At 37.1% G+C, this 14108-nt stretch overlaps 1 protein-coding gene across 1 annotated transcript in view; it reads right to left on the bottom strand.

Moving 5' to 3' along the window:
• Zcchc4 (zinc finger CCHC-type containing 4) overlaps positions 1–14108 on the bottom strand; it is a 48286-nt gene that overhangs the window by 19023 nt on the left and 15155 nt on the right. Inside the window, exons 3-5 of the mRNA XM_015481740.2 lie at positions 11335–11610; positions 10756–10836; positions 84–156 (exon numbers count right to left, since the gene is read on the bottom strand). Coding sequence (XP_015337226.2) covers positions 84–156; positions 10756–10836; positions 11335–11507 — 327 coding nt within the window. The 5' untranslated portion in view covers positions 11508–11610. The remainder of the gene's footprint in view (positions 1–83; positions 157–10755; positions 10837–11334; positions 11611–14108) is intronic.

Below are 14108 nucleotides of genomic sequence, written 5' to 3'. Positions count from 1 at the left end.
TGATAGAAAGATAACAAAGGAGATACTCCTGAATTTGTTTTTCTGAAATAAGAAAAGCAAGAAATAAGGGTAATAATCCTTACCTTTCCATCAAAGAAATGATGGTTAAACATGTTATAATAGCAAAAGCTATCTTCCATATAAAACTGTGAATACCTGTAAAATAATTTATTATTGGAATTACTTGTCCAGCCACAGCCACACAGTAAGTAAATATCAACTAAACTACATTTTTTATTTAATTAATTTATTTATCCTAATTTGTTATATATGACAGCAGAATGAATTTCAATTCATAGTACACATACAGAGCACAATTTTTCATGGTTGTATACAAAGTAGAGTCACAACATATCGTGTTTTCATACATGTACTTGGAAGGTAATGATGTCCATCTCATTCCACCACCTTTCCTACCCACATTCCCCCTCCCTTCCCCTCACTCCCCTTTGCCCTATCTAAATTTTCTCCATTCCCCCCATGCTCCCTGCCATCCCCACTATAGATCAGCATCCACATATCAGAGAAAACATTCAGCCTTTGGTTTTTTGGGATTGGCTTATTTAGCATAATATACTCCGTTTCCATCCATTTACCTGCAAATGCCATGATTTTATTCTCTTTTAATGCCAAGTAATATTCCATTGTGTATAATACCACAGCTTCTTTATCCATTCATCTACTGAAGGGCATCTAGATTGGTTCCACAGTTTAGCTACTGTGAACTGAGCTGCTATAAACATTGCTGTGGCTGCATCACTATAGTATGACGTTTTTAAGTCCTTTGGGTATAAACTGAGGAATGGGATAGCTGGGTCAAATGGTGGTTCCATTCCAAGTTTTCCAAGGAATCTCCATACTGTTTTCCATATTGGTTGCACCAACTTGCAATTCCACCCAAACTACACTTTTAAACTACAAATCGCTTTCATAAAATGAACTTCATGATTTTTAGTTTGTTGAAATAAATAACACTTTCTAAAAGTTTCAGGGACTCTTAACAATGAATAATGAACAGAAATTATTTTCCCAAGTTTAATAAACCAGTGACAAAAGTATAGACTCCTCATACATGAAACACACATGTTCCTGTGGACCAGGAGACTATATATAAGCAACTGGATTACTGACAGATTATAATACAATTTAAACTTTCAGTTGGTTGGCAATTAAAATTTATCTCTCATGGTTAATAATTTTAAGGAAAACACTAAATCAACATTTCTGTGTTCCAGCTGTTAATTATTTTCTTCTGTGGTTAATAAAAAAAAAGAAATAATGCAGTTTTTCTTGTTAATGCAGATTAGTTTAATAAAATATGCTTCTCAATATCAGAGAAAAAGAAGTATGGGCATTCATGTTTATTGAATTAGTACCAGAAAAGAGGGACATTTATTTACTGAATGAACTATTTTATTTTTCTAATGTACTACTTTAAAATGCCATCATCAATGAATGAGAATAACAGCTTTGGGGATTAACATTTTATAAATTTTTGCTAATTTACCGGGCTTAAACTCTTACCAATTATGGTTTAAATTTGCACTTATCTGATTACTTACAAAGCTGAGTTTTCTATATCTCTTAGTTATATCTGTATTGTTTTCCCCATTTATGCAGATAGGTCTTATGGTCTTTTGTGCTGATTTCCAAGTTTTTCATACAATATAGAAAACTTTGTTATCATAAAAGAATTTTGAATGTTGTCTGTTTTAAGTAATTCATAGATGAATCACACCATCTTCCCTGGGAATTCATAAACCATTGGAAAGAATGAAAAAATCAGAGCCACATTCTTTTTCATTTGACTTCCTTCCAAACCATGAGAGTGGCATTTCTCTGCTTGTATGGTTACTCTCAGTCACCTGCCCCGCCCATTACCAACTGAGTGTCCACCATGAACACTTAGGACAGACAGCCCAGGCTTATCCCCTTCCTGTTCCACTGAGGTCAAGAGCACAGGTTCTACAGTCAGACCCCTGGTTTCAATCTCTGAGCAGTTCCCTTACACACTGGGCAACCACAAGAGTTAGTGAACCTCTGTGAGCTCCAGCTTCTTCATCTGAAACATGGGGAAAATAAGTTTTTACCTCAGAGGACTTCACAGAATAAATGAGATAATGTGTGTAAAGTGTTTCATACTGGCTACATAGCATATACTAAAATGCTAAATAGTATTTTTTTTAGTAAATATCAGCCATGAAGATTTATGTCTTAATGTATCTTGTGTTAGAGAATTATGTTTATGTTCAACAAAATATAACCTAAACTTTTTTTCTTCCTAATTTGCAGAGATAGAGTAACAGCTGTTCACTATTCTCTGTAAAATATACTGTAATGTCATTTATGATACTGTAAGCACATCTGCTAATTTCATAAAACATTAATTTGCACTGAATAAACAAAAGGCTTGGATAACTGAAAAATATTTAAACCACATAGTGTAACCTAATAAACATTCCAGAATATGTAAAGCAATGTTAATAATCACCAGTAAACAAATATATCTTCCTATTTAACTAAATTTTAAATACCGATTTTTTTAAAAAGTACTTCAATACTAGCACAGCTATGGGTCAACTATTATTCAAGGATGTTCTTGTTTCTTACACTGCCTTGGGAGTAAGAGCAAAGGAAAATACAATCCCCTTCTAATTTAATCTCATTTTTTTCATTTCTTGACAGAGATACAAGAGTTGTTTTTGAAAATTAAAAGAGAAAATTTGATTTGCCTAAAATTCAGTACAGCACACCTGTCCAAAACATTCTGGGCAGCAGTGTGCAGAGCCAGAAAGAGGAAAAAAAAAAAAGCCAAGAGACTTCAGTTCTCAGTTTCCATCAAGCACAAATGAGGGAGCATAATTATTCATATTTTAAATTATAAAAAAAAATCACTCAACATTGCCCTCTTAAAATGAAATTGGTCACAAAGAATTACTCTCTCCACTGAATAAAGCAAACAAAACCAATCAGAAAAGCATGCACTTGAAACAGCTCAAAAGGACATTCATTTAATTTGGCCATTCATTCTCTTTAAATGAGAGTCAGTTACCAAGTGTGAAACATGCTCTACCCACAGGAAATGTAATCAAGAGCTGACTAAAATTAGTTCATAAAATGAACCTAAGAAATTCGTTTTTTGATATAACTTTATTTGGATAATAGTTTGCCAAATAGAGTTTCACATCTTTCATGCTAAAATTAGAGCACATAGAAATCCATCTTAGCAAATGTTAACTTCTTATCTAACAACCCCTGAAAAGGCTATTTATAGTCCACATGGAGAAGGCTGGAATTGAGGCAGTCCTGCAGCCTGGGACAGACCTTACATCAGGCAACGAGAAACCAGAACCAAAGTATCCAAAGTGATTATTCATTGCCACTCATACTCACCAGATTCTTTTCCTGATTTAACTGTGTGTGGTCTTTGAGAGAAATCTGAACCAACCACAGCTCCATCATACTGTAAACACAGACCACACACGGGGTACACTCCATGCCCCCAGATATTATAAAAGACCTAGTAAGTGGGAATATCTCATGTTCAAGGACTAAAAGACCTTTTTCTTTCTTTCTTTCTTTTTTTTTTTTTTTTGAGGGGTGCAGTACAGGGAATTGAACCTGATAATACTCTACCACAGAACCACATCCCCTCCCTTCCACCAAGCCTTTTTTTTTTATTTTGAAACACAAAGTTGCCCAGGCTGGCCACTAACTTGCAATTCTCCTGCCTCAGACTCCTACGTCACTGGAATTAAAGGCATGTGCCACCACGCCTAGCTGGAAGACAATATTAAAATGGCAATAATCTCCAAATTAATCTTAAACCACATGCAAAAAAATCTCAGTAGGGTGGCCACAGTAGCACTTGCTTGTAATTCCAGTTAACTTGGGAGGCTAAGATAGAAGGATCACAAGTTTGAGGCCAGCCTCTGCAAAGCTTAGCAAGACCCTGGTTTTATTCATTTTGTGTGTGTGTGTGTGTGTGTGGTGCTGGGGATCAAACCCAGGGCCTTGTGCATGCAAGTCAAGCACTCTACCAACTGAGCTATATCTCCAGCCCCCTTTTCAAAATAAAATATAAAAAGGGTTGGGGCCATAGCTCAATGGTTGAGCACCCCTGGCTTCAATCCCTAGTACCACAAAAAAAAAAAAAAAAAATTGTAGATATTGACAGGCTGATCCTAAAATCCACATGGAAATGCAAAAAACCCAGAATAATTAAAACTACCTTGAAAAAAACAAAGTTGAAAGACTCACATTTTCCAATTTCAAAATCTACTATAAAGCAAAATATATAAATAAAAACTATGTCGGACTGGCATAAAAATAGAAACAGATTAGTGGAATAGAGTCCAAAAATAAATCCATATACTTATGATCATTAGTTTTGCTTAAGATATGTAGGTCATTTTATTCATTCATTCATTCAGTTATTTTCTGTTTGTGGTGCTGGGGATTGAACCCACAGTCTTGCACATACCAGGCAAGTGTTCTACCACTGAGCTACACTCCTCAGCCTGGTCACTTAGTTTTTTAGTAGGGTGTCACAACAATTCAATGGGAAAAGAACAATGAGGAGTCACATGCAAAAGAAAGAAGATGAACTCCTACCTCAAAACACGAATAAAAACTGGCTAAAAACAGATCTAAGACCTAAACATAAGAGCAAAAATTGTAAAACCCTTAGGATTAAACATAGATATAAATATTATGGCTGGATTTAGGAATCATGTCTTACACATGACACCTAAAACACAAGGAGGAAATCTGGACTTCACCAAAGTGAAAAGACAACCCACAAAAAAGGAAGAACATACCTGCAAATCGTAAATCTGATAAAGGTCTAATATCCAGAATATATTACGAACTCTCTGAATTCAACAATAAAAAGGTAAACACTTAAAAATGGGTAGAATTGAATAAATATTTCTCCAACAGGTAAACAAATGGCAATGAGGAGATACGCTCAACATCACCAGTCATCAGTGATTGCTAATCAAAACCATAAAGAGCTGTAATTCAAAAAGATGAATAGTAAGCATTGACAAGGACATGAGAAATTAGAACCCTCATACATCCTGGTGGGAACAGAATGTAGCATGGCCACCTTGGGAAACAGTTTGGCAGAAGTTAAACCTAGCCTGGCACATTGGCACCCACTTACAATCCCAGAGACATGAGGATTCCAAGTTTGAGGCCAGCCTGGGCAACTTAGCAAGACCCTGTCTCAAAATAAAATTAAAAGGGCTATGGGTATAGCTCAGTAGTTAAATTTCAAATTTCATCTATGGGTGCAACCTTGAGTATCACACACACAAAAAAAGGTTCAATAGAGTTAAGTTACCATATGACCCCAGGCAATTTTACCTCTAGGTATGCCTGTTATGGGCTGGTTTGTGTCTTCTCAAAATTCTTAAGTTCTAATCACCAATACTTTGAAACCTGACTATGGGTGACAGAACCTTTGAAAGATGATTAAGGTTAAATGAGGCCTTTAGAAAAAATTTGGACACAAAGACACCAGAGATGAGTATGCACTAAAGACCACGTGAGGAGACGGTGGTAAGGCAAGCCAAGGAGAGGAGATTGAGAGAAACCAAATGTGCTGACACCTTCCTCATGGACTCCCAGCATCCAGAACTGCGAGAGAACAAATGTCTGTTGCTGAAGCCACAGACTGTGGTATTTTGTTTTGGCAGCTCTTACAAACTAATACAATACACAAGAGATCAGACAACATGTCTATTTTATACAAATATAAAACTCATACAAATGTTCATAGTAGTATTACTATGTCAAAAAGTAGAAGCAACCAAAATATCCATCAACTAATGAATGGATGATTAGTCAGCTTTGTGTCACTACAATGAAATACCTAGGTAGCTAACTTTACACTGAGAAAAGGTTTATTTAACTCATAGTTTTGCAGGATGAAAGTAATTTGGTGGCCATCTCTTAGTTACATCATGTCCTAAAAGAGATGGAAACGGTGGTTGCATGTGCAGAGCAATGTAGCAATTTGACTATATCAAAACAGAAGCGGGGGTGGGAAGGCAAATTCAGGCTTTTATAACAATCCTCTGTGAGAACTGCCAAGGAGTCTCACAAAACCTGCCTTCCAAGGGCAAACCCTGACCAAGGACTCCCACAAGGCCACTCCTCCAACTTCCCCTAGCACCACCCTGGAGCCTAAGCCTTTAACATATGGACCTCTGGATATGTTTAACACCCTAACCACAGCAACGGGTAAACAAAATTCCCTATATCCATACAGTGGAATATTATTTACCCATAAAAGAAAAATGTAGTACTGATACATGGATGAACCTTGAAAATATTATGCTAAGTGAAAGAAGCCAAACTCAAAAAATCATCTACTGTATGATTCTACTCATATGAAGTACTCAGAAGAGGCAAATCTGTAAAGACAGAAATTAGACCACAGCTACCCAAGGCTAGGGGTTGAGGGATGGGAAGAGACTGATCACTGGGAGAGCATTTCTTTCAAAGGTGATAAAAATATTCTGGAATTAGTGATGATGGTTCTACAACCTTGTCGAGATACTGAAAACTACTGTTTTGTCAGTGTTGAAATACATCTGCATTTTTAAAAAATAAAGAAATATGCCCAGGCTGGGGATGTGGCTCAAGCGGTAGCACGCTCGCCTGGCATGCGTGCAGCCCGGGTTCGACCCTCAGCACCACATACAAACAAAGACGTTATATCCGCCGAAAACTAGAAAATAAATATATTAAAAAAAAGAAGAAATATGCCTAAAATATAGCAAGTGGGAAAAAAATACTACATGAATCTACTTTTTAAAATGTTTATATGCTTAAAAAAATGTAAAAACCCAAATCCAGAATGTTTTGGGTGAATTAAAGATCGTTCTCCTTTAAAAACTAAGATAATATAAACCAGACAGTCCTGCAATTTGAACAATTTCCTTGACTCTGTCTGTGTGTGTGTAGAGAATAAATTTACATATATATGTTATATACTTACATATGTAAATATAAACAAACACACACATATATACATTTGGAGGGGGACAGGTATGGTATGGGGGATTGAACCCAGGGTTTGACACATGTCAGGCATTTTCTTAGTTTCTTTCTGCATAAATCATTCCACCACAACTATTTTGTGGTAGGTGGGGGATACTAGAAATTGCACCTTGGGGTGCTCTCCAGCCTTTTTTTTTTTTTCCTTATTTTTTAAACTTTGTCTTTCTGAGTTGCCCTGGCTGGGCTTGAACTTGCAATTCTCCTGCCTTGGCCTCCAGAGTACTGTGATTACAGGCCTGTAGCATAATGCCCAAATCCATCACAACTCTCTTGAAGAAATCTTGCCTTTACAGAAATCAAAATCATTACATGAGTTTTAACGTAACTCAAAGAACTATATACTATTAGAAAGAACACTGTATGCTTTTCACTGAAGGTGCCAAAGGTAGGAGAGTGTTCTTGAAAACTGTATATTTTGTCCTGAATTATTTGATTATGGACATCTGGTTTGTTTTATTTATTTTTTTCTTCTCTCTAGCAATTGAATCTCCCCTCTATCAGTCAAGCACCTCTTACCTATGGAAAACCTACTCTATGTGGCTGGTCCAGGGCTGACCCGGTCACAGTGATGGCTGTGACCCAGGCAAGCTGACTGCACTCCCTGAGTTCTGCTGCTGCAGACCCTGGGAAAAACGGCTTCTTTCCACCATCACACTGGCAAGCTGAGACTATACACGTTTAACAGTATTGTCAACAAAGTGCCAGCATACAAAGGAAAACTGTCTACACAGAAAAAGAACAGGAGAGAAAGAGCACTAACGACACAATGTGAGGCTCGGGCTCTCACCTGGACTGAGGCCTGCTGGGCCTAGACCCCAGGAATGAAAACCAATAGTTCCTGCACATGATTAGATTTCTGGACCCAACCAAAGATTTCCAACTTGTATGAATACCTTATTCTAAATATATAAATAACCTGGAAACAGTTTTCAATTTATCTGAAAACCTTTGTGGCACAAGAGGGGAGGGCAAAGGGAGAAAAAGAGAGAGGGATCACGAGACAGAGATGATGGACTACATAAGAGAGGCTTATATACAAGTTCAAAAGTAAAGTTATCCCCAGAGGATAACCTAATTTTTAGAGCCAGACTACCTGGGTTTGAATCCTGGCTTAGCCATTTACAAACTGTGACTTTGTTTATTTTACTTCTTTGTATCTCGGTTTACTCATCTGGAAAGCAAAGATGATAACAGCCTCCATCTTATACATTATGAGGAATGAGTTAGAATAGGCCTGACGCGTGGGACACGCAATTTAGAAAATACCAGCTACCATTAATACCGACATGATAAGAACCCAGTAGTCAAACTTCTACCTTTAAAACAATGCATTTATAGTAACCTTAGGAAACAAATATAGAATTTTTAGAAAAATTGATATACCCATAGGGTGGAATATTTTACAGCTATAAAAGTAATGAGGTTGTTATGCACTAAGATACATATGAGTATTGAAAGAAGTCAGACACAAAGGTCACTAATGAGTGATTCCATACCAAATGTCCATAACGGACAAGCCATGGAGACAAAAGTGGTTACCAAGGTAAGTGAAGACAGGGTTTATTTCCAGTGTGATGGAAATATTCTGGAAGTAGAGAGTGATAATGATTCCACATACAGTGAATACACACAAAACCCACTTAAAAATGGAGAACATGATATGAATCCTATTTCAACTTTAAAAAACTAAGTTGTCTTTACAAAGAAATCTGTATTATCATTTTGCCAAGGATCACTTGTGTTGAGCAGACTTTAGCTAACTGTGCTAGTCCTGTTAACAAGAAATCAATAGATAACAGGTAAACGCTGTTAATAAGGAATGAGATAGTATAGGTAAGGTCTAAAAAATGCAGTTGCTTATTTCAAGCAACATAAAATTGATTTAGGGACTGGGGATGTAGTTCAGTGGTAGAGTACTTTCCTAGCATGTATGGACTCCCCCCCCCCAAAAAAAAAGGAAAGATGGAAGGAAGGAAGGAAGGAAGGAAGGGGGGGAGGGAAGAAAGAAGCAGAAAACAATGACTTAGAAAGCTAAAGAAAAATAAATTACAAAAGTTATACTGTTTAATGTAACATTTTACACTTTAAAAATCTGCCTGCCCTGTTTTTAGGGAGAGAAAGGATATCTGATTTCATAGATTCTCGCCAACAAATACTAGAATATTGGCCAAATATGCTCCAATTGGATCTAAATAAAAAGATATACCATGTGTGATAATGCATTAAGAACATGTTCTTGTTCTCGAATCTTGTGAAAGATTATAAGACGCTAAGAGCACAGTGTATATATAGCCACCATGAACTCCTGGGATTCAAACAATTATAGAAACCAGGAGGAGTATGTTCAGTTCTGCAGAACACAGGAACAGGAGGTGGACACAGGTACCGTGTGTTAGCAACCAAAGGTCGGCTTCCTGGAAACACCCACCAGCAGGGCACCTTGGCATGTTTCTCGCTCTGCCTCATCGTGTATGACCCAACACATCAGAGGCGACTTAATTCTCACATTCTTCCACAGGATTCAGATGCTAGCCAGTCCTCTGCCTTGGGACCTGTCCATTCCCTTCACATCAGGAGTAGCCAGTGAGCCAGTATGACATTATCTGGTAAAATATATTTTAAAATGTCTGACCCCACTTCAAAGATCTGCTGATAAAACAAAGTACTAGAAATCTTTATTTATTGGTTATTTGTCCTGTTCACCTTAATTTTTTTAAAATTATTTTTTAGTTGTCAATGAATCTTTTTTCATTTATTTATATGTGGTGATGAGGATCGAACCCAGGGCCTCACACATGCCAGGTCAGCACCCTTACCACTGAACCACAACTCCAGCCACTGTTTATCTTAATTTTGAGACAGGGTCTCACTAAATTATATAAGGTCTCTGTAAATTACTGAGGCTGGCCTGGAATTTATAATCCTCCTGCCTCAGCCTTCCAAATCACTGGGATTACAGGTGTACACCACCATACCCAGCAAAATCCTAGAAATGTGATTAAATGAGGAAGTTCAGTTTATCTTTGACCTTAAGTACATGAGAAGAAACTTCCTTCAACAGAAATTCACCTCTAGGGGCTGGAGTTGTGGCTCAGTGGCAGAGCCTTCACCTAGCATGCATGAGGCACTGGGTTCGATCCTCAGCACCACATAAATAAAAAGATGTTGTGTCCACCTAAAACTACAAGATAAATATTTAAAAAAAAAAAAACAGGAAATTCACCTCTATGTCACAACTAAACACATTCATAGAAAAATATCTAGGAAGTACACTAGCAAAGAGAGAAATCAACTGCTTCCCTACTGAAATATGGAAGATCACATGTTGAGCTTACATGATTAAAAAGGTTCTTCATAACCAACTACTACTTTTAATTGTTAATTAAAAGTTGTGTCAGGCCAAGTGTGGTGGCATACACCTGTAATCCCAGCAGAAGGATTGCAAGTTTGAGACCAGTTTCAGCAACATAGCAAGATCCTTGTTTCAAAAGTAAAAATTAAAAAGGACCAGGGATGTAGCTCAGTGGTAGGGTACCCTGGGTTCAATCCCAGTGCTGAAAATAAAACAGAAAAAAAAAACAAAAAAAAAAGACTTGTGTCAGATTATAACAATTAAGAGGAGAAAAACATAAAAAGAAACAGGAGACAATAAAGGAGAATAAATATTACATTTTGTAAACCTACCGAAAATCAATGTCCAATAAAAGGCTTTTAATATGAGGTTTCTTATCACCTGGTTCTGTCAACCTGATCAGCTCATGCAACCTAAAGCAATTAGCAAAAGCAAATTCAGTAAGAAATTACAAATGTCATAGTTAATAAGCAAACAAACAACAAAATCCATCAACTTTCTCTCATCTCTCTGATATTTCAATGAAACTCCAAGGAGAATCTGGCAGGCATAACCAAGGTTTTAGTTTTGCAAATACTTTTAAAAGGGCTGAACTCTTTTGAAACAGAGATGTTTCATAATTTCATGTTTTAAACAATTTTAATCTCAAATCAGAAAGCGTCTCCTATAGGAGTATGTGTTATTTATAAGGAAGTGTCTCCTATCAAGTATATCAAAAAGAAATTTACAAAGATTTCTCTCAAATGGAATACAGGTGGCAAACTCAAAGAGAGGGACCCTGTTTTCCACCTCCTTTGAATACTCAAAAGCTTCATGCCCTACCCTACACAGGCAAATAGCAACTCCATGCATCTCCCTACAGTTTAAATAATAGTGATAGAAAAAAGTTTTTTAACAATCACAGAACATACCTTGGTGTTCCAACACACAGTACTCTTCTGAATCCCAGGGCAGAAAGGAGGTCTACTAGGAATTGACAAGTCCGATCAGCAAACAGGTACTGGGCATTCGTCTTCTTGTTTTCCAACGGATAAAGGAGTTGACTGGGCCTTCTTAACTGGGTGACAGAGACATCACCCACCATCTGATGCTCACAATGATCCCCCCAGTCATCTGGTAATAGCAACTGCTGACAGCTCCGACAGAACTTTCTCTGACTCAAGGGCAACTCAATAAACCTCAAATACCTTCAAGACACAATGAAACACAGAGTAGTATATTTTAGGTTTGTTGCTATAAAGACAATAAAAGTATTCTTATTTTTATCCTAAAGAATACTGCATAAAGAAGCAAAGGTAAGAAAAATCTGTAGAATGATGGCTAGAATTTATGTCTAGCTATATAGCTACAAAGTGGAAACGAATCAGCAATTTCATAAGAATTGAGATGCTCCAATTTAGTCACTGAATGAAGATCAATATCCATTTAAAATGTGAATATAATATATTACTCAAACAACTTAGTAGTAATGGCAACTACTATCATGTTTAAATTTATTGACAAATCCATGTGTTCTAACTTTGAAGTGTTAAACAGTCTGGCTCAAGTTGACAGTCATTTTAAAATGAGAAATTAAGATCATTCTTCAAGTTCTTACAGCATACTTAGCAAGAAAAATTACCTCCTAAAAGAAAAGATGTTCTCTTCTGCTCTCAGCAGTACTGATGGAGGCTGAAGCAAGCACAAACCCTAACAGCAAGACAATATGTAAAGCCTTAAAAAGAACCTGACTGATGTCCCATGTGTTTTCTCAAAAGTCACTCTGATACTTGATTTCAAAGTTACCATTTCTTTTTTTATTTTTCCCTTCATTTTATTAGAGACCACCTAAGAGAGAAAATGATAATCAAAGTCAGAATGTTTTAAAAACTGCTGATTTGGGGGGCTGGGACTGTAGCTCAGTGGTAGACTGCCTGTCTCACATGTATGAGGCACTGGGTTTGATCCTCAGCACTACATAAAAAATAAATAAATAAAGATATTATGTCCATCTACAACTAAAAAAAAAATATTTTAAAAAATGCTGATTTTGCATATCTGATACCAGCTGTGAAAACAGAATAAAAACACAAAAGGAATATAAATAAGATTATTGGTGACTACAGAGGATGAGAAATATCTAAATTTAGGCATGTTTTTAAATAGTGCACTAAAGGATTCTACAGTTTCACAAGAGTACAACAGTTTGAATGGAACTAAATTTGGGGACTATAATGTAGAACCTGTAAACTTAATAAGGAATTGAGTGAGTATTAAAACTTTTTCCACCCAAGCAATTTCATTTCAAAGCACCCACGGCAGTGATAAATAGATATTCTGAATGGCTACAGCGAGAAATCAGCTACCGTGCCAGCAATTTAAATGTTTCGATTTCTATGGTAAGTGTTCTTTTGACAGATTTATCCATGACTAGAAAGAAAAAGAGATGGATATTAAAAGAAACTTCTTAGTAATTCAAAGTAAGAATGTCAGTAGGAAAGGGCCCCCAAGACATGAAATGCAAATGGAAAGCATCAGAAGCCCCTCCTCAACAACAAACACACTTCATTTACTGGTACTCCCCTTCAACACTAAATGGTACCTATTGAAGATTTCCACATTCAGCCTTGACAGAGTAGCTAAGGCTAGATTTACCATCCTAGCCCTCAAAAAAAATTTTTTTTTTCATTTTCAAAAAATTTTTAAGCAGACAAAATATATGAAACAACCGTTTTAAAATATTGGACAACTGATAGCCCAAAGTAACGCTCAATGAACTGATGTGACAGAGTAGAGAATTTGGGCAGCCTAAGACAGCCAGAACTCAAGTGCAGAGCACTCCTCACAGAGTATGTGAGAGCAGAAAGCTGCACACCAGAGAGGAACAGGATGGGGTGCAGGAAAAGGGAGCACACTCCCAGGTTTGCTGATGATGCCCTCCACACATGCAAGTGGAGAAATACCCAAGGCTAAGGAGAGAACCACTGGAAAGGAGCAAGTGAAAAAATTGCCAGAACACTCACACCGGGCCCAAAATAGTTTGTCCACCAAAAAGCCAGAGTGCAAAACCCTCAAAATGCACAAGCAGTGGGTCAAGTGCTCAGACAGGTCCTGCCTCAGTGATGTGGAAAAACATCCCCGTAGGTACCCTGGTGCACCCCTGTGATCCCAGTAACCTGAGAAGCTGAGGTAGTCAGGTCACAAGTTCAAGGCCAGCCCAGGCAATTTAGTGAGACCCAGTCTCAAAATTAATAATTAAAAGGGCTGGGGATAGAGCTCAGTGGTAGAGCACTACTAGGTTTAATATCCAGTACTGCACAGAAAAGGAAAAAAAAAACCAAAAAACAAAAAACAGTCCCGGAACTGCTCTGTCCTGCCTAAAAAGCTTAAAAACAAATTTTCAAAAGCAGGCCAGTGGCAGTTCTAGCTCCATGGGAGAGCACTTGCCTTGCACATGTGAGGCACTGGGTTCAATCCTCAGCACCACATAAAAATAAAATAAATAAAAGTATTGTGTCCAAAATTAAAATATTTGTTTAATTAAATAAAAGCATACTTTGTCTGTAAAGGATGACAGTAAATATTTTGAGCTTGACAAGCCATATATTTTCTCTGTCAAAACAGAGAAATTTTGTTGTTTTAGCACAAAGCAACCACAAAGTAAATGCAAATGAATAGACCTGGCTGGGGCTGGCCTACAGCCTTG

This window comes from Marmota marmota, unplaced genomic scaffold, assembly GCF_001458135.2.
Source record: "Marmota marmota marmota unplaced genomic scaffold, marMar, whole genome shotgun sequence".
Taxonomy (NCBI): Eukaryota; Metazoa; Chordata; class Mammalia; order Rodentia; family Sciuridae; genus Marmota; species Marmota marmota.
The sequence above is the reverse complement of the archived record's forward strand: the minus strand, read 5'-3'. Positions and strand labels throughout refer to the sequence as shown.